The 20620-nt window shown below is 50.0% G+C and overlaps 6 protein-coding genes and 1 non-coding gene across 7 annotated transcripts; 3 read left to right on the top strand and 4 right to left on the bottom strand.

Annotated features, from left to right (window-relative positions):
• Window positions 1-3480: 3480 nt before the first annotated feature.
• On the bottom strand, window positions 3481-5334 carry LRP88_13020 (uncharacterized protein; the record flags this gene model as incomplete). The annotated part of the gene is made up of 2 exons (XM_083249404.1): window positions 3481-4277; window positions 4329-5334. The coding sequence occupies 2 exons, from the start codon at window positions 5332-5334 to the stop codon at window positions 3481-3483; spliced, it is 1803 nt and encodes a 600-aa protein (XP_083093738.1).
• A 4895-nt stretch (window positions 5335-10229) lies between these two features.
• On the bottom strand, window positions 10230-11277 carry LRP88_13021 (uncharacterized protein; the record flags this gene model as incomplete). The annotated part of the gene is made up of 3 exons (XM_083249405.1): window positions 10230-10458; window positions 10508-10895; window positions 11007-11277. The coding sequence occupies 3 exons, from the start codon at window positions 11275-11277 to the stop codon at window positions 10230-10232; spliced, it is 888 nt and encodes a 295-aa protein (XP_083093739.1).
• Window positions 11278-12528: 1251 nt separating this feature from the next.
• On the bottom strand, window positions 12529-13479 carry LRP88_13022 (protein kinase family protein; the record flags this gene model as incomplete). Its single annotated transcript, XM_083249406.1, has 1 exon — window positions 12529-13479. The coding sequence occupies one exon, from the start codon at window positions 13477-13479 to the stop codon at window positions 12529-12531; it is 951 nt and encodes a 316-aa protein (XP_083093740.1).
• A 948-nt stretch (window positions 13480-14427) lies between these two features.
• LRP88_13023 (uncharacterized protein) lies at window positions 14428-14934 on the top strand (the record flags this gene model as incomplete). The annotated part of the gene is made up of 2 exons (XM_083249407.1): window positions 14428-14552; window positions 14610-14934. The coding sequence occupies 2 exons, from the start codon at window positions 14428-14430 to the stop codon at window positions 14932-14934; spliced, it is 450 nt and encodes a 149-aa protein (XP_083093741.1).
• Window positions 14935-15654: 720 nt separating this feature from the next.
• On the bottom strand, window positions 15655-15780 carry LRP88_13024. The gene has a single exon. It is a non-coding gene; the product is annotated as a tRNA-Met (tRNA).
• A 762-nt stretch (window positions 15781-16542) lies between these two features.
• LRP88_13025 (uncharacterized protein) lies at window positions 16543-17348 on the top strand (the record flags this gene model as incomplete). Its single annotated transcript, XM_083249408.1, has 4 exons — window positions 16543-16590; window positions 16768-16804; window positions 16852-16919; window positions 16968-17348. 4 exons carry the CDS (start codon window positions 16543-16545, stop codon window positions 17346-17348), a joined length of 534 nt encoding a protein of 177 aa, XP_083093742.1.
• A 1742-nt stretch (window positions 17349-19090) lies between these two features.
• Window positions 19091-20353, top strand: LRP88_13026 (Zn(II)2Cys6 transcription factor domain-containing protein; the record flags this gene model as incomplete). Its single annotated transcript, XM_083249409.1, has 5 exons — window positions 19091-19148; window positions 19203-19401; window positions 19463-19623; window positions 19674-20083; window positions 20345-20353. 5 exons carry the CDS (start codon window positions 19091-19093, stop codon window positions 20351-20353), a joined length of 837 nt encoding a protein of 278 aa, XP_083093743.1.
• Between the last annotated feature and the right edge of the window lie 267 nt (window positions 20354-20620).

The following is a 20620-nucleotide window of genomic DNA, read 5'->3' on the forward strand; positions in this document are numbered from 1 at the left end:
TCAAAATTCTGGCAGAGCCTCACAGGATACTTGGGAATCAATCACAAACTCTCCACTGCATACCACAAGGAGACAGACGGACAAACGGAACGCATGAATCAAACACTGGAACAATACCTCCGATGCTATATCAACTACGAGCAAAACAACTGGGTTGAAAAGCTACCAGCTGCCCAGCTAGCCTACAACACAGCAACCAACGAAAGCACCAAGGTCACACCAGCATACGCCAATTTCGGGTTCACACCAGACATTTACCGACAATCCCGAGACGCCATCATCAACCCCAAGGCGATCCTCACCAGCGACCAATTACGAAACCTACATGAAGAAATGAAAACAGAACTCGAATTCGTCAGAAACAAAATGACGGCATACGCCAATAAGAAAAGAATCGAGGACCGATCCTCTCGGAGGGAGACATGGTCTACCTCGCAACAAAAAACATCGAAACAAAACGACAAAACAAAAACTCGACTACAAATACATCGGACCATACAAGATTAAGCAGAAAATTTCGAAACATAACTACGAACTGGACTTACCACCCAAGGTCAAGCTCCATCCAATCTTTCACATTTCATTACTCGAGCCAGCACAAGACACCATCCAGGTGAAAACAAATAAAGAACCAGACACAGAAATCGACGGACCAGAAGAATACATCGTAGAAGCCATCCTCGACATGAACAAAATCAATGGCAAAACAATGTATTTCATCAAATGGAAGGACTACCCCGACTCAGAAAACACATGGGAACCCCCAGAACACCTCACTGGTGCACAACGCCTTCTGAAGGACTTCCACCAACAACGCCAAGCACAGGCTCGTCAAGACCAACAGCGTTCCAATCAATCAAGTCAATGGCCCCAAAGAATGCGCCTCCACAACAGCGGACGACTCCTCACGGAGCTCGCCCGATTCCTCAAGGCACGTAAGCCGCGCTCAAAAGCCTCGTCACCACGCGCTTTGAGCAACCTCTTCTGCTTCCGAATGCGGGCAAGCTAGCCATCGCCTCCTCCAAAGCAGCCTCTGCTTCAGCCTCCTCACCTTCCAGGCGTTTGCGCTCCCGGATATTTTCGCAACTACAAGAAATCAGCCAAACCGCCGTGAAAAAGCACTGACACCCACTCACGGAAGGAAGCCACGCCGGCCCCATCGCACACAACCTTCGCATCAACACAATTGGAGCAACGGTTGGAACGATCGGAAACCACCTTACAGGACAGACCCTGGCGGAAACAACGAGTACAAGGCATGATTTCGGAACCAAAAGCCTCAATATAAGCAGAAAGACCCTGCGCTTCGGAAAGCTTTCGCAAAGAAGTACGCTTGGAAACCCGGCCTGACATCACGTCAGCAAAGGAAATTTTTACAAGTCAGAGTTACCCACCGACAACACTTGGCCGCTGAAACTGGTCTTGAGGACAAGACCAACGGGGAGGGAACCTCGTGTCACGGCCATGACATGGGCCAGGCGGGGAAGCATGGCAGAAAACACTCTGACTAAGCAGGACCGAGGAAACCGAACGTCGCTCCCATGGGTCCCAGGACCGAACGTTGAAAACGTCGGCCCTACCAATGGACCGAACCCAGAGAACGTCGGTCCAAGGATTGATCCCAAGTATATAGAACACGCTCATTGTACTTTCTTATGTACTAGCTACCTCAGCTATCAATACAACTTGGTTACACTCAATACCATTGAGCATATTACCAGACGTGACTTACAACCTATTGCTCAGACTACGCCCAGCACTCTCTGCCAACATAAACCCTGCACGACCGGTTTATCCCTTGGGAAACACACGATCGTCACAAGTATCCTCTGGTTTGTTGGAGAAACAGAACACACCAACCACAGCGAGGTTGAACGCTTCGTGACCTTCTTCGGGGGATTTTCAAAATAGGGATCTCACACGCTTCTTAGTGAGGTAAACACTATATAAAATAGTAAGGGCAATTGATCAATTGATAACAATGAAAATTTGGTCAGAGAAAGAGCCCAAAAGCTGCTCCTTTCTCGTTGACCATGACGACAGTGATGATGATGCTGATGGCCGAAGGCAACTGGTCTCTGACCTTTTTCTACGTACAGGAAATTGCCCAATGGCCCAAAATGGCTTAGCACCTTTTTCCCCCAACTCACTGGGAAGCTGTGAGAGTCATTAATTGTAACTATTATAGCAGGGATAAGGTGAGGTAACTGGAATTAATTCTATAGAAGCTATGAATCGTCTTATAAGAGGGCAAAAAGGCGGTATATGGCCCCGTTGCAATATAGCCACATAACCCTCTTACATAACAGATCTTATTTATACGCCTAGCCGTGTGATAATCACGTGATCTTATTTGTACGGCTACCCGTACATGTATGAGACCCCCAACACTGTGGCCATTGTATCTCGATGACAAAGCCGTAATCAGCCGACGTGCACCCGTAAAGGCGAGGCCGTAATCTACCGCATGTCATCTCGGCGGGGGCCTTTTCCGATGCTGACGACCGTCTAAATCAAGGCTATACTAAACAGCATGACGACACTGACCTGCGCGTTACGGTGGGTATTACTGTAACTACCTCTACAGATGAATGCCGAATGGGCGATGAGAAAGAATTGCATACCCTCATTGGACCGTCAAGCCCTCGAGTTAGTTGGGCTATCTAGAGTTTCGTAGAAATACTGCAGTAATTCCTCTGACACCACCCGACTGGGATGGTTTTCCGCCATCGTTTCCTTCTTCATCTCAACTACATGCTTTAGTAGTTCCACCGCCTCCTCGATCTGTCCGTTGGCTTCATATGCTCCTGCGAGTTCATGCTGTGATGCCAGTCGTGAAGGGTGATTCTCCGCTAATGTCGTCTCCCTGATCTCAACCACATGCTTTAGTAGTTCCACTGCTTCCTCGATCTGGCCGTTGGCTTCATATGCTCCTGCGAGGGCGTGCTGTGATGCCAGTCGTGAAGGGTGATTCTCCGCTAATGTCGTCTCCTGGATCGCAACCACATGCTCTAGCAGTTCCACTGCTTCTGGTATGCGGCCATCTGTCAGCAGACATCGGCCGGCCCAATATTCCAGCTGGCAGCTCTCATCGCAAACCCTCCTGCCTATTTTCAGCGCTTTGAATGCGTGAGGCAGGTACTGTCGCCATAGCTCGCGATTCTTCCAGTCATCAGTAGGAAATACATTCGTGAGATGCGCCAGTACCTCTTCTCGAGTTCTATCTGCACCATTCTGATCCTTGGTCCATGCCAGTGTTACGGAGTGGACCAGGCTATGCATGTCGAATAACGGCTCATTTCCTCGTTGGCTTAAGAAGCCATACCCAAGGAGCGTACCGATCGCTTCTGTTATCTCTTGTTCCGTCTCTTGTTTGGGGAGTAGGGACCGAGGAATCGCTTTCGGCTCAATAAAAGCCATGAAGGAAAGCAGGTAGGCAGCGTGCGCAGCTGATTGGCGAATCTGTTTGAAAGATATGATCTATGTCGTAGCAGCGGCGCCTTGTGAGCGGTGGTAATGGGTTTTATCGTGAAATCTGCTATTGAGTAACTTGATCGTAGGCTGATCTGTGTTTCTGAATAGCTGAAGATAATCCCAGACGGCGACCTGGTTCATGTTCATGTACGCCGCTGCCTGCGCAATCGCCAACGGAAGATGGGTGAGCTGTTCCAGAAGTTCTGTCAGCACCTCTTCGTCCAGAACCTGATCACTTTGTATCAGAGACCGCTGTAGGAAGGTTGACGCCTCTTCCGTGCTCATCTCTGATAATCTCACGACTGCATTCCTTGCAGCAGTAACGGCCACTTTCTGGGATCGTGTTGTGAAGAGAATGCGTCCGGCCTCGCTTTGGGGGAGAAAATCGAGAAGTCCATCTGTCTCTGCGGAACCGTCCAAGATCGCCATATCATCGGCGTTGTCGACGACCATAAACCAACTCCCTGCATCCTCTGAGCCAAGATACTGTCGCACCGCCTCCTTGGCGTCTTCCTGTTCATCACATTGTATCCCAAGCTTCTTTATAAGCTTCCCGCATGCTTGCTTGAAGCTGGCCATACTCAGAGCAGGAATCCAGAAGACGGAATGGTCTCGCTCGTTATCCTTCACCCAATGAGCCAGATGCAGGGCTATCTGCGTTTTGCCCATGCCACCTAACCCAACAAGAGCGACTTGCTGATCGCTGATTTCTGTGAAAAGCATGCGCTTCAGAGTAGCGATAGTATCTTCGCGACCGACAAAATCTTTATTCTTGGGAAAAGGAATATCATGGATTCTGTGGCCTTTTCAAGAATTAGTTCAAGCCGTATTCTTAGATTTGCTCCCATACTAACGCCCAGTTGTGCCGGAGTCCTCCACCTCTCCGCCTGCGGGGATGGAGGGCACCCAGTGGCTTAGGAACGCCTTCATACAAGCTGCTGCTGTGGCCGCAGCGTAACGCTGCCAGACCTTGCTTTTATGACTGTCGGCGTAGTCACAAGCACCTTTGATCACGATGCATGGGAAACTATCCCAAACGCCAGCGCCCTCCATCTCGAAGGCAATAATACCATCCTCAGCTGCAATTCTGTCGCGGTCTTCGCCAGATTTCATGACCGAGTCTCCTGACGCCATCAAACCGGAATGGATAGTGGGGGTAGGATGAGCCCCGATAGCCTTGAGACGGCTTCGCGGCATAAGCTCGCCATCGCAACCGAGTTGTTCGCATGATTGCTGGTCTTCCGCATGAGAGTACGACGCTTCGAAGAGCTTATCGTTTGCAGAGCCAGGATACTCGGCTCGAAGCTCAGGTTCTTGACGAAGGACATCAAGATAGCCCGCCACCTTGCTGCCCAACTGTTGGCGGCCCCGAAGTGTTTTCAACTTTGCCAAAGCTGATCGTATTTCCTGGCTCGGTCGCCCTAAAGCATCCGCGAGCGTGTCTTTGCGGATAAAACGGCCTGGCAATTGCCGTCCAAAGTCATACTGGATAATACCATCACTAATGATGACGTCGCCGAGTACGATCTCCTCCTTGTCGGGGCCGAAAGGAACAACCCCGCAGACGCCCACGACGAGGGCAAGCCTGATGCTCGGAAAACTCGCTCGGCAGTTTGAAGCCACTGCAGCCGCGTTCGCTTTACCCATACCTGGCATATATGCGAGGACAACGTTATGTCGACCGATCACACCTGTGGAGTAGACATTAGGGTCGCCTGGCGCTTTATCGAAAGGCGGGCCGTCATCGTCCCAGTGGCGATCGAAGAGAGCTTCGACGGCATCGGCCTCGAGGGGTAGGGCGCAGATGATGGCTGTCTCGAAGCCGCGACGGCTGTTCGGGCGGGCCGGCTGGGATGCCATGGTGGACGAGCGGCTTTGACAAGAAGCTAGTGGAAGTCGAAGTGGCCGGCACGGTTCGGGACGGCAGCTGTCAAATCCGGCATAGTGCCCCGACACAAGACCACTAGCCTGAGAAAGCAAGACGAAGGGGTGTCGATCGGCGCTTGAATACGTGGGTGTCGGGAGGGATAAACTGCGACATGGAATGAAAGCCTGCGAGAATTATGCTTCATTCGCTGGCTTCTGAGAAGGTGCCGAAGGAAGGATGCTCTTACCGAATGTCGGCCATCACCAGCGATGGTGGGTTGCAGGACAAAGGAGATCGCGGGGAGACGATGGCGATTAGTCTCGACCCTGTTTCCCCGTCTCGTGACTCCAATGCTGCCTAACCACCACCAGCTTCGCAGCCAATCATCCCCGGGATGGACCCCGCCAAGGCCGACCTTGTGGACCGCATCACCAATTGAGGTCTTGATTCTTGCCTACGGAAGATCTAAAACCCAGGCTGGGGCAGGCGGAATGAAGTCGGTCATTTTCACAATCACAAGACTGATCAAAGTGGATAATTTGATTCGCAGCGGCGCGTATTTAGCACGTGAAGGACCCTGTTATAGCTTGGTTCGGCAGTGAATAAAATGGGAAATCATGAGGATAAGTATGGCGTCTATCAATCTGGTGGTCGGTTGAGTATTGCACTCTTCTCTTGGATGCCTTGGATGCCTTGGATGCCCGTGAGGCTCGACATGATGCTTACGATGAATGGAGCTTCCTTTGATCAAAGAAACCCACCAACTCAGCCAGGGCGAGTGGGGTTCGTCTCTTTGATTATTCTCTTTGAAAGGGGCCACGTCACTGCCTCCGTTGAAAGGACATTTTACTCCCACATTTCAATCCATCATCTACAGAAACTGAAGCACGATGAGCGACGACGATAGCGATGTTTTCGGTTGGACATCAGAAGATCGAGACGACAGCCCCGTTGTGGTCTCACAGCCACTAGCACGACGTGACACGAGCCCCCTCGACCAAGCCCGAAGGGATCGCACTAACCTACCATTGCTGCAGCTTGCCGACTGGGACGAGGAACTTCCCTACGACGAACAACCGCCTACCTGCGTCTATTACTCCATCGAGTGGAAGTTAACCCTAAACAATAGAAGCATTAGTAAAGATACCGAGCCGAACCTCGTGCTTGCTCCTGGCCCTTACTGGAGCACATTTCTCCGGTCTAAACTAGAGAAACTGGTAGATAAAAAGCTGCCGTCGAATAGATCTTTCAGCATCAACGATATAGACATCGTCGTTTATGTCAATGACCGAGGCGAAAGAGACCCCACTAAGCGGTTTAATGGCCTGAATATTGACTGGAGGGTTATAGAGAGATAGCTGAAAACGTGGAGTCGCTTGCTGCTCATCGGAAAGAGACTAAGGGTCACCATTTCCTTCAACTACGTCGAGACGCACCAGATAAGTGGCATTCCCACCCGTGGTAGAGGCGTCAGAGGCGCACTGCTTCCCAACTTGCCGAGAGGGCCGTTGAGATCGAAGAAGAAGAGGCCGTGTCTGCTCAGCCAGCAGTTTAGAGACGGGTCTATGATCTGTTCCGGTGCATGGGATTTCCTTGTGGCATCGGCCCACACTGCTGGGTTGACACTGTCAGTAAGAAACACTATAAGCTCAAGACTCACCACCTGAGGCTGCTCATCAAGTATATCCAATTGGGTAACGTGCTACAATCGCACGATGATGTGCCGCCCGATGTGCGCGACTTGCTGTATGCCGAGGAGGCCCAGGATATTAGCCGCAAAAGGAAGCATAGGACCTCTTCGAGTGCCGACTCCCGGCCTATCAACATTACGAATGTGATGCCTCCTCACTCTAGTCGTCGATCCGACAGCTGCGACGCAAGGCCAACGTCTGAGCCGGCCGACACAGCGTCACAGGCTCCATCATACCTTGGCTTAACTGGGATGCGTGATGTCAACGTGACCGAGTACTGCACTTGGCACTGCTCTAAGGTCAGTAATAATATCTAGAAGCAGGAGTTTCAGAAAGCTTGCCGCTTGGCGTTGGAGGAAGGACTTGATCTGGAATAGTTTCGCATGGACCAAGATGCCGACTTCTTTATCGAAAAGGGGGTCAAAGTAGGCATCGCTCGGCGGTGGGTGAACGACGTTGAGATTTGGTTTCGAGAGGAGAAGGCGCTAGAGTCGGAATAAATAATCATGTTTCTATCCAATGCTTCAACATTTTATCGCTTCATAGTTTAGCCGCTCTGTCCTAATGCCTTTATTCTGGCGGTTCCTCAATCTCCACTCTAGCGTGACGAAAATGACCTTCCGCGCTCTATTCCCGTGCACTAACCCTATCCACACACCACTCTAGATAAGACTAAAAGTCTATCGAGATAAAATTTTCGTTCTCATGCCAGTGGCGCCTAATAAAGGCTTTCAACTCGGCAAAGAACTCCTCGATCGGGTTGAAGTCGGGCGAGTAAGGCGACAAATATAGGATCTTAACGCCTACTTCCTCATATATCTACTCGATCACGGGTAACCTATGGAAAGATGCATTGTCTATCACGAGGACCGAGTTCGGCTCTGGCCACTTGCCGCAGTGGTATAGCAGCTGCTTGATAAACTCTTTAAATACTACGCTATCTGTGCTTCCAGGGAAGATCTGGTAGTATAGAATGCCCTTTTGAGTATACGCTGGGAGTATCTGGTACCTTTGGTCGCGATGGAACCGATCCATTTGCACCGGTGTAACACCTTTTGGGGCCCATCCGCAGCGTCTCCTGCCAACGCGTCTATCGCATCCAGACTCGTCAATGTAGACGAGTTAATATGACTTAAAGAAGGATAGCTTATAGAGGTAATAGTCTCGAAGGTCAGCGTTCCGCCCCATTGCTACACGTCATGCAGTCTTCCTAGACCACCGCGCTGACTTCAGCGACCGGCTAATGCTGGATGCGGTGACACTAGTCTCGAACTCTTTCTCAAGAAAATCCACCATCCCATCGCGGTACATATTAGGCTTCACTGCGAGTTAGTCAAGCAAAGCACTTAGCATAGGAGGACTCAAGGTCCGACGACGGCCAACACCGTTCGCGGGGGCCTTGGTCGACCCATAGCATTCTATGTTCGTTCGTATTCGCCTGACGGAGCTTGCCCTGCAGTTGGCGGTGCGGGCTATTTCAGCGTTCTTATATCCAGCGAGTATCATATCATGAATCAGTGCGTGTTGAGAAGCGGCGAGGTTTAGAGCCATAACGACATTGTTGATGGTGATGGAGAGAGTGAGTTTTCGGTCTCGCTGACCAGAAGACTGGCGGTAGGGGGAACATGATGGTTCCTTTGTGACGCAGGCAGAAGTGGCCGCGTCACAAAGAGTTTTTGAGTCTATCCTCCCGTCTTGTGGTCAGCGACATCCGCAACCCGGGTTAAGATGAATGGCATGATTGATCCATAGACAAATAGGAAGGAATGGAAAGGGTGCTAGAGCTTTTATCTAGAATTATTATAAAAATTTTTTTTAAAAAAAAATTACTATACTAATGATTTCATGACATCAAACTCAAGCAATTTAATTATGTCTAGAAGTAGACGCTTTGGAGTCATAATAAGGTAATGAAAGGGCTGATTACGGAACGTCCTGTTCCTGCCGAAAGGCGCCCCTCCGTAAGCTGTCATCGAGGTATAGCAGTACGGTGTCAACGTGTAATCGACACTGTGTAATGCACACGCCCTGGTCAGAAATGTCCGTGCGCCAAGAGGAAGAGAGTTTGACAACGGACAACCGATTTCGATCGTTACTGTATGCTATCCGAGGACTCAGCTGATCTTTTTGCTCGCATGTGGCGTTTGAAGGCGTCCACCCATTCTGTACCGTATGAAAATTCTTTATTCCGATGATTCTAGCTATGCCAAAAGCTCATCACGATGCATCGGGTGTGTGAAGCTAGAAGAGCCACGGAGGAGTAGGCCCGATCAAGGGAGCACGGCTATACACGAGTGGCACTGCAAATAGGAATGAAAAGTCAGAGTGCTTTGGTGGTCACACATCTGCTAACTAATTGAATACCTAGTACACATGAATCTCAGTTCCCGTGTTAAAATGAAAAGTCGCTAGCCTCCGATTGCATCGACAGCAATAATGCTCGACATTCTTGAACGCCTTGGACATGTACACAACAGGGCCCCCAACAACAGTGCACATAAACATAAAAGCAGCCATTACACTTAATAAAAGTCAGTAAATATTTAAGGAGAGAAAATGGGGTGCACTTACTGTGTGCCGCTGCAAATCTTGCGCTCAACTCGTGTGATGGAGAGTTCTCGACAGGCTGGACAAAGGACGGCTCGGGGCCATTGCTTGAGCTTTCTCAAAGGGACGATGTTGGAGGGCGAGATGCCCTCAAATGCTGTTAACCCATTGTCTTGCAATTGACTTGGGGCGAAGAGATCGATTTTGTTGTCATGGTAGGACGGATCATCGTGGAACATGGTGTGGAATTTCGACTGGGTAGTGGTCGCCATGGTGAACTTGTTCTGGGTTAATGAACTTCCATATGGGACAATCGGCCGGGACTTGATTCTTAAATAGCGAAAGCCGAAGAGGGAAATTTGGTGCCGTATTTCGCGATCGTCCTGGGAATATGGGTGCCTGGGCCTGCGACGCTGGGCGTTGCCCGTATTTCGCATTCGAAACGGCCAACCAATGAGACACCATGACACTTCAGCCACTGATGTAGAGGTCGCCCAGACTGCAACGGCAATAGACTCTTGGCGGAAACGGCTGTGGGGAAGTCATTGGACGAATTATCTGTTCGCTTGGCTGGGAGAGGCTGAACACTTGCTCGGGAAGCAGCTGCTCAACGTTGACTCGGCCCAGAGCTTGATCCCGCTCCGTCGACATCAGTAGACTGTTACAACAGGGTCTGTTGTGCGTTTCCCCGGTGTGCTAGGCATGCGGGATGGACCCCGGGGAACGAGTGGGCGTATAAACTCGGCAAACGCCCCGGCGAGACCATCTTGCCAAGGACCAACTGTCTGCTCCGTGAGGTCATTGGCATATGCTGTCGAATGGGAATACCACTTGACCATCTTGTACTTGTCACGTCCAGTCCTCTGCTTGATCGTTCCACTGCACTTCCAGTTAGTAATGTCTTATGCTCATGGACATGGGCACTCACCTAAAGATCGCATCCTCCGAGAGATAACTCCAAAACTCGGGAGTGGATGGCAGAACCCTTCGCGAGGACATAGTCCTAGCTTCCCAATTCCTCCGTGACCGGCCCGTGTCACTTGTAGCTGCACAAGTTGACGTCAACTTCCAGTCCCAGCCGCGCTCTGGGTACGAGTCAAGCTCCATGTGGAAGTCATAATCCGACACGACAACATCTCGCCAATGAATCCCACCCATACGGAGCTGAAGTGGTAGGTCGTGGAGGTAGATACGCATCGTCACGGACCAATCGGAGCATCGAATGTGCTCGGGGTACGCATATGCGTAGAGTTCAACCTCCCATCCCCAGTTGTGCGTCCAGTTCTGCTCAGCGTTGAGAGTGTATTCAATGTCGCCTGGTCTCAACGGTATCCCGCTCGATGCAAATGAAGAAGGCACCAAAATTTCTATACACAGACGACGCAACCATTGAACCACGTTTTCTTCAGTGGAAGCCGCGGACGTACTTGAAGTCTCTTGAAAGACTTGCCAAGGGATGACATCGTTCTGCCTTTGGTCGTTGTCCAGCCACCATGGGGTTTCAGCCGTGGTGGTGCCGGCCATATCGTGCGTCCATTCTCTTATCGGGAGGTACGAGGGTTGGAGATGGGGATTGCTCATGAGGTACTCCTCATTTGATTGCTCAGGGCAGTGACGATTGTGTGCGATGATGCGAGGGCGTTCCTGGCCACCGGTGGCTTCCTCGTAGGAAGGTAGGTTAGAGTTAGAAGACTCCATGACTGTGAGCTGATTGGATGGAAGGACGAGGGAGGTAAGAGGAGATGAGGAGAGACAAGAAGAAGTAGAGAAGAAGGACGATGTGAGGTGGTTCAGTCAGTACGTGAAAGTGAGCAGGGAGCGGAAACAAGTCAAGAGGTTTGACAGGCGAGAGAGACTTAGAAGTGGTTTAAGTAACTAAGGGACAAGGCAAAGTGACAAGAGGAAGGATTCACAAACGGTCATAGGCCAAGGACGTTGGCAGAGGAAAAAGGCGTGGGTGACCGGCTTTTAAAGGCCAAGTTGTCATGTCGAACAAAGTTGATGCACGTCGAATGTTTAACTTCAGATTTGGCCTTGTCAACTGCAGCCACATGAATGATAAGAATAACAACTCCTGAGTCTCGGCCGAATCGACATGTTGAGAGTTTGGTGTGGCTTGAACGGTGAACCTCGTGGACAGGCAAATTTGGATCGAATCTATGTGCAGCATTCTGCGTCACACTTCCGAGACACTTGGTGAGGAAAACACAAGACATTCAGAAGCTTCAAGGCACTGGGCTCTAATACAGCCATATTATTATAACTGTGTTATTTGTTATTATGGTCGATGCCTTCTGAGACGTCATAGAAAACGCCAATATGAACCATCCATGATCAACTTGACCTGAACACTCGCTAGAAGTAACAGAGAGTAAGAGATTGCCATAATACTACTTATGAGAAACATATTTCTCCCTAAAAAAAGGTGATACGAACAACTCTCGGAAGGCTTAGGTCCCATGCTTTCAGCCTCCTTCTAGTTGGCAAAAATACCGTTCCGCCTCCACCCTCATCATCATCACCATCCCGTGAGCATCGTGTGACATGTGGCACATTCAAGGTTACTACGTTTTGTTCATTAGGATTACTTAGTGGGTTTATTGATTAAATCCCCCTAGCTAGAGACAAACTCGTTACCGATATGCTGCCACATCCCGCTTAATTAACGAATATCAATCCCAACACACTGGGCCATAGAGATACGACCAACCACCAACATTAGTGTCTTCCATGTCCAACGGCCTCAAAAATTCCTGTATATCACCGACACCTACCCCCTCCATGCCGTTTATCACCATGGCAGCGTCTGCATCTGCATTCTTCAGAGTCTTCAAGGCGTTCGGCCGCGCGACCCATCCGGACAATGGCCTTTTCGATCCGGTCGAATCCGCGTTGTTGCTTCGCAAGATTGATGTCAAAAGCCCGCACAAGGTCATCGACATTGAACGCTCATGATCCTGGATACCTCTCCCTGGGTCGTTCCATCTCCCGCCGTCCAGCACCTCTCTCGCGCATACCCCTCTCCTGGCGGGGAGGGTTCGCATTCGGCTTTCTGTTCCCTAGCCCGCGAAAGAGCTTGTCTAGCATCTCTCCCGCTGAAGCTCTGCAATTGGCGTTGAATGCCGCCATCTCCTCGATGTGCTTGAGCTCTTTAGGGACAGACCGAGTCATATCCACAATGTCGCGAAAGAGTTGTTCGGGCCTGCCATCGTCCCTCAGTCGGAGGCACTTTTCACGGAAACCTCGGCCATCCAGAACCCAGAGCATGGTGGCGTAGAGGGACCAGACGTCGGATTTGGCTGTCTGAGGGGCTCCACGGAGGAGGACATCGGGGGCCATGTAAGCAAAGGTGCCGGCATGGTCTTCGTAGTGACGGGCTTCGACGGCCAAGCCAAAGTCTCCAAGCTCAAAGCGAGGGTTTCCCCCGACCATAGAGTAGAGAATGTTGTCTGGCTTTACATCTCGGTGCAGGATATCTTCCGAGGCGAGATAGTCGAGAGCTTGCAGCATGTGATGCAAGGCGGTTTCGGCGATGTCCTGCAACTTGGAGTTCGAAGTTGCCAGTGCCAGTGATGCCAGAGAGCCATCCTTCAAGCTCATGAAGATCTTGATCTCATGGCCACGCCAGCCCTCGGACGTGATGAGCTCGACGATATGGCGATGATTGGATCGAGCAAGAATCTCGACTTCGTTCCTCAGCATCTTGATCTCGCGCCCGTCGTCCACAATACTGGCGACCTTGACAGCCATCATGGCGCCAGTGTCCAAGTTTCGAGCCTTGTACACCTTTCCAAATGCACCGGATCCGATGCTCGGGTGGATGATCTCGTAGTTGATCTTGGGCTGCTTGACCCTGGGTTTGATTAGTGTCGGAATCCGGGCTTTGTGTTTGTGAGGCATGGCAGCAGTCAGTGCGGCGGGAGATGATTCGGTAGAGCACTGGAGGTAGATTTAGGACGAAGAAGTCTCAAGTGTGAAAGCGGATGAGGCGTGGTAGAGATGTGTATTGGTTGGGGTTGAAGTGAAGTGTGGCCTTAAGTAGTCAAACCAGATGGAAATCACATCTTGTAGCTAGAGATATACGGAGTAATCACTGGAGTCCTCTAAGAGCGTGCAGAGCGCCTCAACGTAATGAAGGAGCGTGTAAATCAGCGCAAAGACTGAGTCATCTTGGCCTTTTGACCACATAGCTAAAACGGGTTCCAGAGAGGTAGTTCCTGTGCGAGCGATGATAGTATTCACCTTTCGTAATTTGGTGGTCACGTTCAAAGGAGAGGGCACCAGAGGTATTCTCATGGCGGGGATCATATGTGTTGTGTCGTAAGGTGAATGAGGAGAGTAGTGAATAGGGAGTGAAGCAATTTGTGATGGAAAGCAACGATCAATCCTATTCAGTGTGATTCAAGCAATCGGCACAAAGAACAGTTGATCTCTTTGAGGTGAATGTGACGAATTTGGAACCTTGGTATTGCTCATGAAAGACGAGCTGCTTTTTATAGCCTGATGAACTGACTAACATGTCGTCACCTAAGAGACAAAGAACAAAGGTTAAGTGAAACAGAGCAGATGAGCCACAGCTCTCAAAATTCTTTGCTAAAGAATTATCTGCTAGTGGTTTCCCTATAAGAGCCCTTGCTACCGCTGTGATGGACTCAATTCACTCAACAGCCAACAATGACACAATCACTACCATAGCACGCAACAAGATTCGCAGATCTTAATAAAACTCACCATGTCTGCTTCTAGGAACCAAAAAACCCGCGATTTGTGGAGGTCGAAGAATACCTGGCATTCTGTGTAAAAGACTGGGCAATCGGCGATGACCTGACCTCTAATTGGCGGGAGAAGTTGCGCCAGGAGAGAACGAAGAGGCGGGAGAGGCAGCGCCAGGAGAAGATCAAGAAGCTGGAGGCCGAGCGTCTCCGCTCTCGTCCGGAAGAGCAATTCCAGGACGAGGTAGAGGAAGAAGAACAGTGACTCAACGGCATCATCGGGAAGAGGGATGGAAACCATTTGCTCGCCCGCACGAGAGTCATCAAGCGCTGGATAGATCAGGGCATCTGGAGGAACGAGTTTCGATTCAGCGGACCGTCCAAGTGGAAGCACGAGGACCCTACTTCGGTGGAGCCCAAGTGCGGAAATGAGGGCGACGGCATTGCCTTTTCTCTCCCCCGAGAAGAGACAAAGTCTGCAGAGACGGAAGAGCTCAAAGGTACCGAGGTGGATCAACGACAGGAGCGTGAACGAGAAGCCTCGCACCCACCCCTCTCGATCTCAACCTCTCACCCAAGGACCCCTCAGAAGATGCAGAAGAAGCACTCAAAGCATATTACCAAGTCTTGGGGCCAGAGATAAAAAAGAAGCGATACCAAGAAATGTCGCACCTCAGCGACATGGCGAGCCATGAACTACGGTGCAAGTGGCGCGAGAGGGGAATCTGGGATAAGGCGTGGAGATAGGGGATGCTAGATCTGTTGTGGAAGCACGAGAGACCTATTGAGGAATGTACCCTCCAGGCGTACCGGGAGGAAGATACTGAACCGGAATCTCCAAAGGGGGCTGATTCTCCGGAGAGCACGCGAGTTTAAGGGATGTAGGTGAACCAGTCTTGCTGAGTCTTGTATCTGACTGGCAAATGTGCTGTGCCTTGACGTAGACAGGCTGCACACCTCGAGATTTTATCCGGAACAGTATTTCTTTAGATGTGCTCCTTGGTGATCGATCATGATGCCTGATGTGCCTTTCCTTGACCCCAGTCTGAGTGAAAGATGGGGTTTTACGCTCTGTAGAACAGCTGATCTAGCTGCAGAACAGAACTAGAATAAAATCAACATGAAACCCACAATGAGCATAATTACTGAGACAAAATATTTTTAATCATGGCACTCATACTGATCTCTATTTGGTGCCTGCCTGTGTGCCTCATTTCCGACGTCGGCCTCTGATCGTGACACCTTCACCCGCGCATCTTGCACCAACCCACGGCGCAAAAACACTCCAAATTGCAATCTCTTCACTCTCAGGACCAAAAAGAAAAACACAAATTGCAAAAAATGCCAAAAAAAATATCAACTCTAGCAGTTGACGGCTTCGATCCGTCGACCTCCGGGTTATGAGCCCGGCTTCTTTGAATTAGCTTGATGTGTTTTGGTGTTTTGAAGTTTGTAATGACTTACCGCGCTGCCACTGCGCCAAACTGCTTATTTGGTTGAGAGTCGTGGTTCGAAAACGAGATTATATGGGCATGGTGATCCACTTGAGGTTTGACTCATTTTGTGTGTGCCTAACAAACAGGAACTTTTTGCGTGAAATGTCAAAATGACGTGTGGCGCTAATGCAGACGCCCTGTGCGACATACCCAAGGGGTCCGAACGTCGAGATACGAGGAGACTTGGTTGGCTCGTGATGGATGCATCGCCAAGAGTCACATTTCTATCATGGCTGTCCCTCTCTCATGATCAAGGACCCTAGACTGGTCGAGACATGGCTACGGCACTATCCGCATCACTTTAACTACAATCATCATTCTTGTCCGGAGATAAAATCCCTGTTACTTCAGGAAACGGTACCCGCTGACATCCAGACTACGCCAGTCTGTGTGGCACACCACCACGGCTCGATCCGGAGCCAGCCAGGAACGCCCATCTCCAACTCTGCTGTCCAATCTGATCGTTCCCCGGTCGCCATGTCTCTGATCTGGACGACGCCGTGGCTTGAACCCCAAAGTCTATCCCGTTCCTGCATTCGCGAAAGGGGTATGGACAGGAAGATCACTGCTAAATACATTCCAGTTGAGCACCCTCCAGACCCAGTCATTTCTCGCTTACATCAGTGTCTGCTCACTTTTGAGTTGCGCAGATTCAGGCTTGTGTACTTTGACTTTGCACATCCCCGATCTGTCGATATAGATACCGTGTCGCTTGCCCCCAGACTTTGGACCCTCCCTCATCCATAATCGTCGCAATGCATTACACACACGACCCAGAGATTCGCGCCCAGAATAGGGGGCCGGTGATGATAGCGGTGGCTGTGGTGTTGCTATGTCTCAGCACAACAATGGTAGGGCTGCGGATCTTGTGCCGCTCTCTGATTAAGGCGTTTGGGCTTGATGATCTCGCTGCAGTGCTCACACTGGCAAGTTTTCTTCTCATACAATCCCAGCTTATTTCCACATGCTAACACATTCAGGCTTGTATCATTGGATCTGGAGGTGCAATGATCGCAAGTACGTTACCTTGATCTCTCACTCGCTGCGATAGCTGACTTGAATAGTGACCAACTATGGACTTGGGAGACACGACTGGACTTTGACACCCGCGACTTTGATCTTGTACGGAAGAGTAAGACCTCTACGCCGAGTTCAAGACGAATTGGACTAACCCCACCAGTGCTTCTGGGTCTCCGTCTTGTTCTACATGATGGCTCTATTCTGTGTCAAGATGACCTTCCTGCTCCATTACTACCGTCTCATGTCGGTATCCAACATGAGAAACGTCTACCTCGGGGCCATCATCATCATCGCCTTGTGGACTCTCTCCCAAAGCATCATGGCCTTCACACAATGCATCCCCCTCAAGGCCGTCTGGGACCCCAGGGTAGAAGGCTGGTGCCGACCCCACCAGACTACGCTGTGGTTTATCAACGGTGTCATCAACATTGTCAGCGATTTCGCAATCCTGATCCTGCCTCTTCCCGTCGTTTGGAAGCTTCAGCTGCCACTGTCCCAAAAGATTATCCTGTCGGGTATTTTTGGACTTGGTCTGTTGTAAGTTGTGCCTCTGCTTAGTGGATGATTATAACTAACCGACGAAAGCACAATTGCTGTTTCAATTCTGAGAATGCAGTGGCTGAGACCTTCACCTGACATGACATGGTGGAACGTCACGGCAGCGTCGTGGTCACTTGCAGAGTTGACATCTGCCATCACCTGCGCATGTCTCCCGACCTTCAAGCCACTGGTAGTAAGGATCAAGCCTCTCTTCTCCACCGGAATCAAGGGCGACAGCACAGTTCAGCTTCAGGAAAGCTCTGAAAGAGACACAGAGTCTAATACGACTGTGATTGGGAGCCAAGACAGGTTTACCCATGATCATAAGAAGCCGAGTAGGGTGTACATGTATGGGACCGAGACGCGTATTACGGCAACACAAGATTCAAGGCGGGTAAGACAGTCATTTTAGTATGTAAATTGAAGTTTTAAGTTTTTAGTTGAGGTATATAACCATTCTCTTTGGGTGATTGTGTGAATAAAGTGAACAACACGGCTTACCTTACCTACCCAAGTCATGCAAGGCAGGAACATCGTGACTAGCGTCTTTTGCATCTCATCACCGGCTTCAACATCATTCTGTATGAAAAGACCCTACGTAGCACATATTTAGACACATACACGGCGTTGAGGCCGGGTCAAGGGCTGACTAGGAGGCTACAATATACACAGCAACAAGATACCCCTGAGGTAAAATACTTCGACGAGTGTAGGACTTTACTAGCAGGCAATCCTACAAACTAGCTTGGATATAAAGGTATGTCTAGCAGAGGCCTTGAAACCTTGAGCTCTAAGCAAGTTGCCTTGTCTATGCTGGGCGGTTATCACACCATGAGCTGGCCAAGTTGTTACTCCTCCCCTGGATCATGGCAACTTGGGAAAATCGGGTGTCTAGAGTCTTATTTCTCATGTATCCACCCGTTGAATATGTGTAATAACATTTATCTTGGTTCAAATAGTAATAATGAGAAATATAAATTGTGCTTCTTGGTGTTTTTGTGAACATCTAGGGTAGGAGTGAGCAGCACACATTTGCGTCAGCTCCCCCGCTTGGCAACCTTGATGGCCTGCATGAGCTCTGTAAATATCCCGCTGTAACTCAAAACGGTTGATAAGACTGCTTATAATATCTGTCTTATTATATAGATTTTTGTTTGGAGTTGTAGTTAGTACGTGGATTGGTTGCTGCTAAGAGCAACCTTACAGTCAATCACAGGCTCACAATTAGCACCAATCACTCGTCCATCAGTAATATGAAACCAATTGGCATCAGGAAAGAATATCTAAAACAGAGACACGCGATATCTCTTCTTATAACGTCATGAAATTGTTAGTGATCCAACTCCACAGATAAACCCTCGGAGATGCCCCCGAAAGCCATCGGCCAACTACTCCGAGGCGGCTCATACTGTGCACTAGTCAATCATCGGGTCAAATGACTCCATTTGGAGTAGCCTACCCCGCTTTTCTTATCAAGGATTTGCATGTCCGAATGACCTCTCCGGGCGCTGTTCATCCGGTCCGTGTTGTTTTCAACCTTAGCATCACGGCGAGATACACCTTGAGTATGGGTTGAGAGACTGGCCAGCGTGTTGCGGACTCTGTAAACTGCTGTAGTCACCCGCCGGCGTTCCCTAGTCATTCCACCTCGCTCAATTGGTCACTCCAAGACCGGAATAGCCTAGTCCGGCCGGACCGGTGCAATTTGTCAACTGGATTCAACCCCAAGAAGCTATTCGCAACATGACACCCAACTCATCCAAGGGTTCAAACAAGGTAAAAAAAAGGCCAAAAGTCAGAGGTAAGTGACACCCTATAACCCTCTAAGATACTGCCGGTGATAACACGGCTATAGGATGCTACCAATGTTCTCGTCGACGCATAGACTGCGACCGCCAAGAGCCGACATGCGGCAAGTGTGCATCTAAAGGGATCACCTGCAGCGGCTTGGGACTGCGGTATCGCTTCAACGATGGTATCGCTGCCCGTGGAAGGTTTGTCGGTAAAACGGTACCTGTCGTTGACTCATCATCGAAAGATAAGAACAAGTCCACGTCGGTCTTCTTTGATCCCCATTCGATGCAATCGCTGACACTGTATTCTTGCTGCCGATAGTAAAGAGAAGGAGAAGAAACTCGCTGAAGACGAGTCAGTAACTGAGGAAACACAAGAGGAGAGCAGTATTACTCAAGTCGCCGTTCAGAGGGAGACTCTGTTTCAAATCGACGGGGGCCTGGATCACATCGATGGCAAGACCCGGTTTTCCCTCCAATATTGCAAGTCTCCCGAAACCATACAGAATGCAGAATACTAACTCATCGACCAGTCTCAAATCACATCGCCAATCTCATTGCCGTCATCAATTTAGGCTTCAACGGATATCGAGATCTCGTCCTCCCACAAGCAGAGATCGACCCTCTTGTGCGGAAAGCGATTGTTGTTATCGTCGAGCAGCACCTCTCTCTGCAGAACGGCACAACCGTCTCCTTGGATCCCACGGCATATAGCAGCCTTGTCCGGGATCTCATTACTAGATCCCAACGATGTGCGCCCCAAGATGATGAGTCGGCGCTTACTGTGTTGCTTCTACTTCATATTCGCGAGATGATCAGTGGAAGTCCCAACTTCAAGCTTGTGTATGGATCTCTCCGGGTCGTGGTCAATGCACTTGGACAGGGTCTGGATGCCATGGCCTCGGAGCTGAGGAAATTCGTCGAGATGCAGATTCTGAGGTATGTTTCCATCTTCACAGATGAAGGAAAACCAGTTGCTCATGCTTGTATAGAGTATGTCTCTTTGGAGAGTCCCTCTTCAACGAAACCAACGGCGCACAGTTCATCCAAGCACAGCAGCAGGCTTGTCTTGGATTTATACCCTGGTGTCTCCAATTTCATCCTGAGCTCGAAGGACTCATTTTGCAGTTGGCAGACTTGACAACCTGGGCGTGTGATATCTACGTCCAGCGGGCAATCTTCAACCCCCCAGCCGAAGAAACAGTCCCCATGATTGAAAGATTCAAGCGTGCTATCGAGGAGGTGGATGCTTATATCGACATTGTCGGCCTACATCTTCTTGCTTGGCCGTACTTTATCGTCGCAGCTGAGAGCTCAACATTAGCCCACCGGGATTTCTTCCTCAAGAAACTTGAATCGCTGTATAACATGACTGGTTGCTGGAACATTCTCCGGGCTATTGATCAGGTTCAGGAGATTTGGGCATCCCAGTCTTCGATCCGGTGGACGAGCATGCTAGGTGGACCGACGCAGGCTCTGA

This window comes from Fusarium phalaenopsidis (genome assembly GCF_050370095.1).
Source record: "Fusarium phalaenopsidis strain FUZ10S chromosome Unknown contig_32332, whole genome shotgun sequence".
Classification (NCBI taxonomy): Eukaryota; Fungi; Ascomycota; class Sordariomycetes; order Hypocreales; family Nectriaceae; genus Fusarium; species Fusarium phalaenopsidis.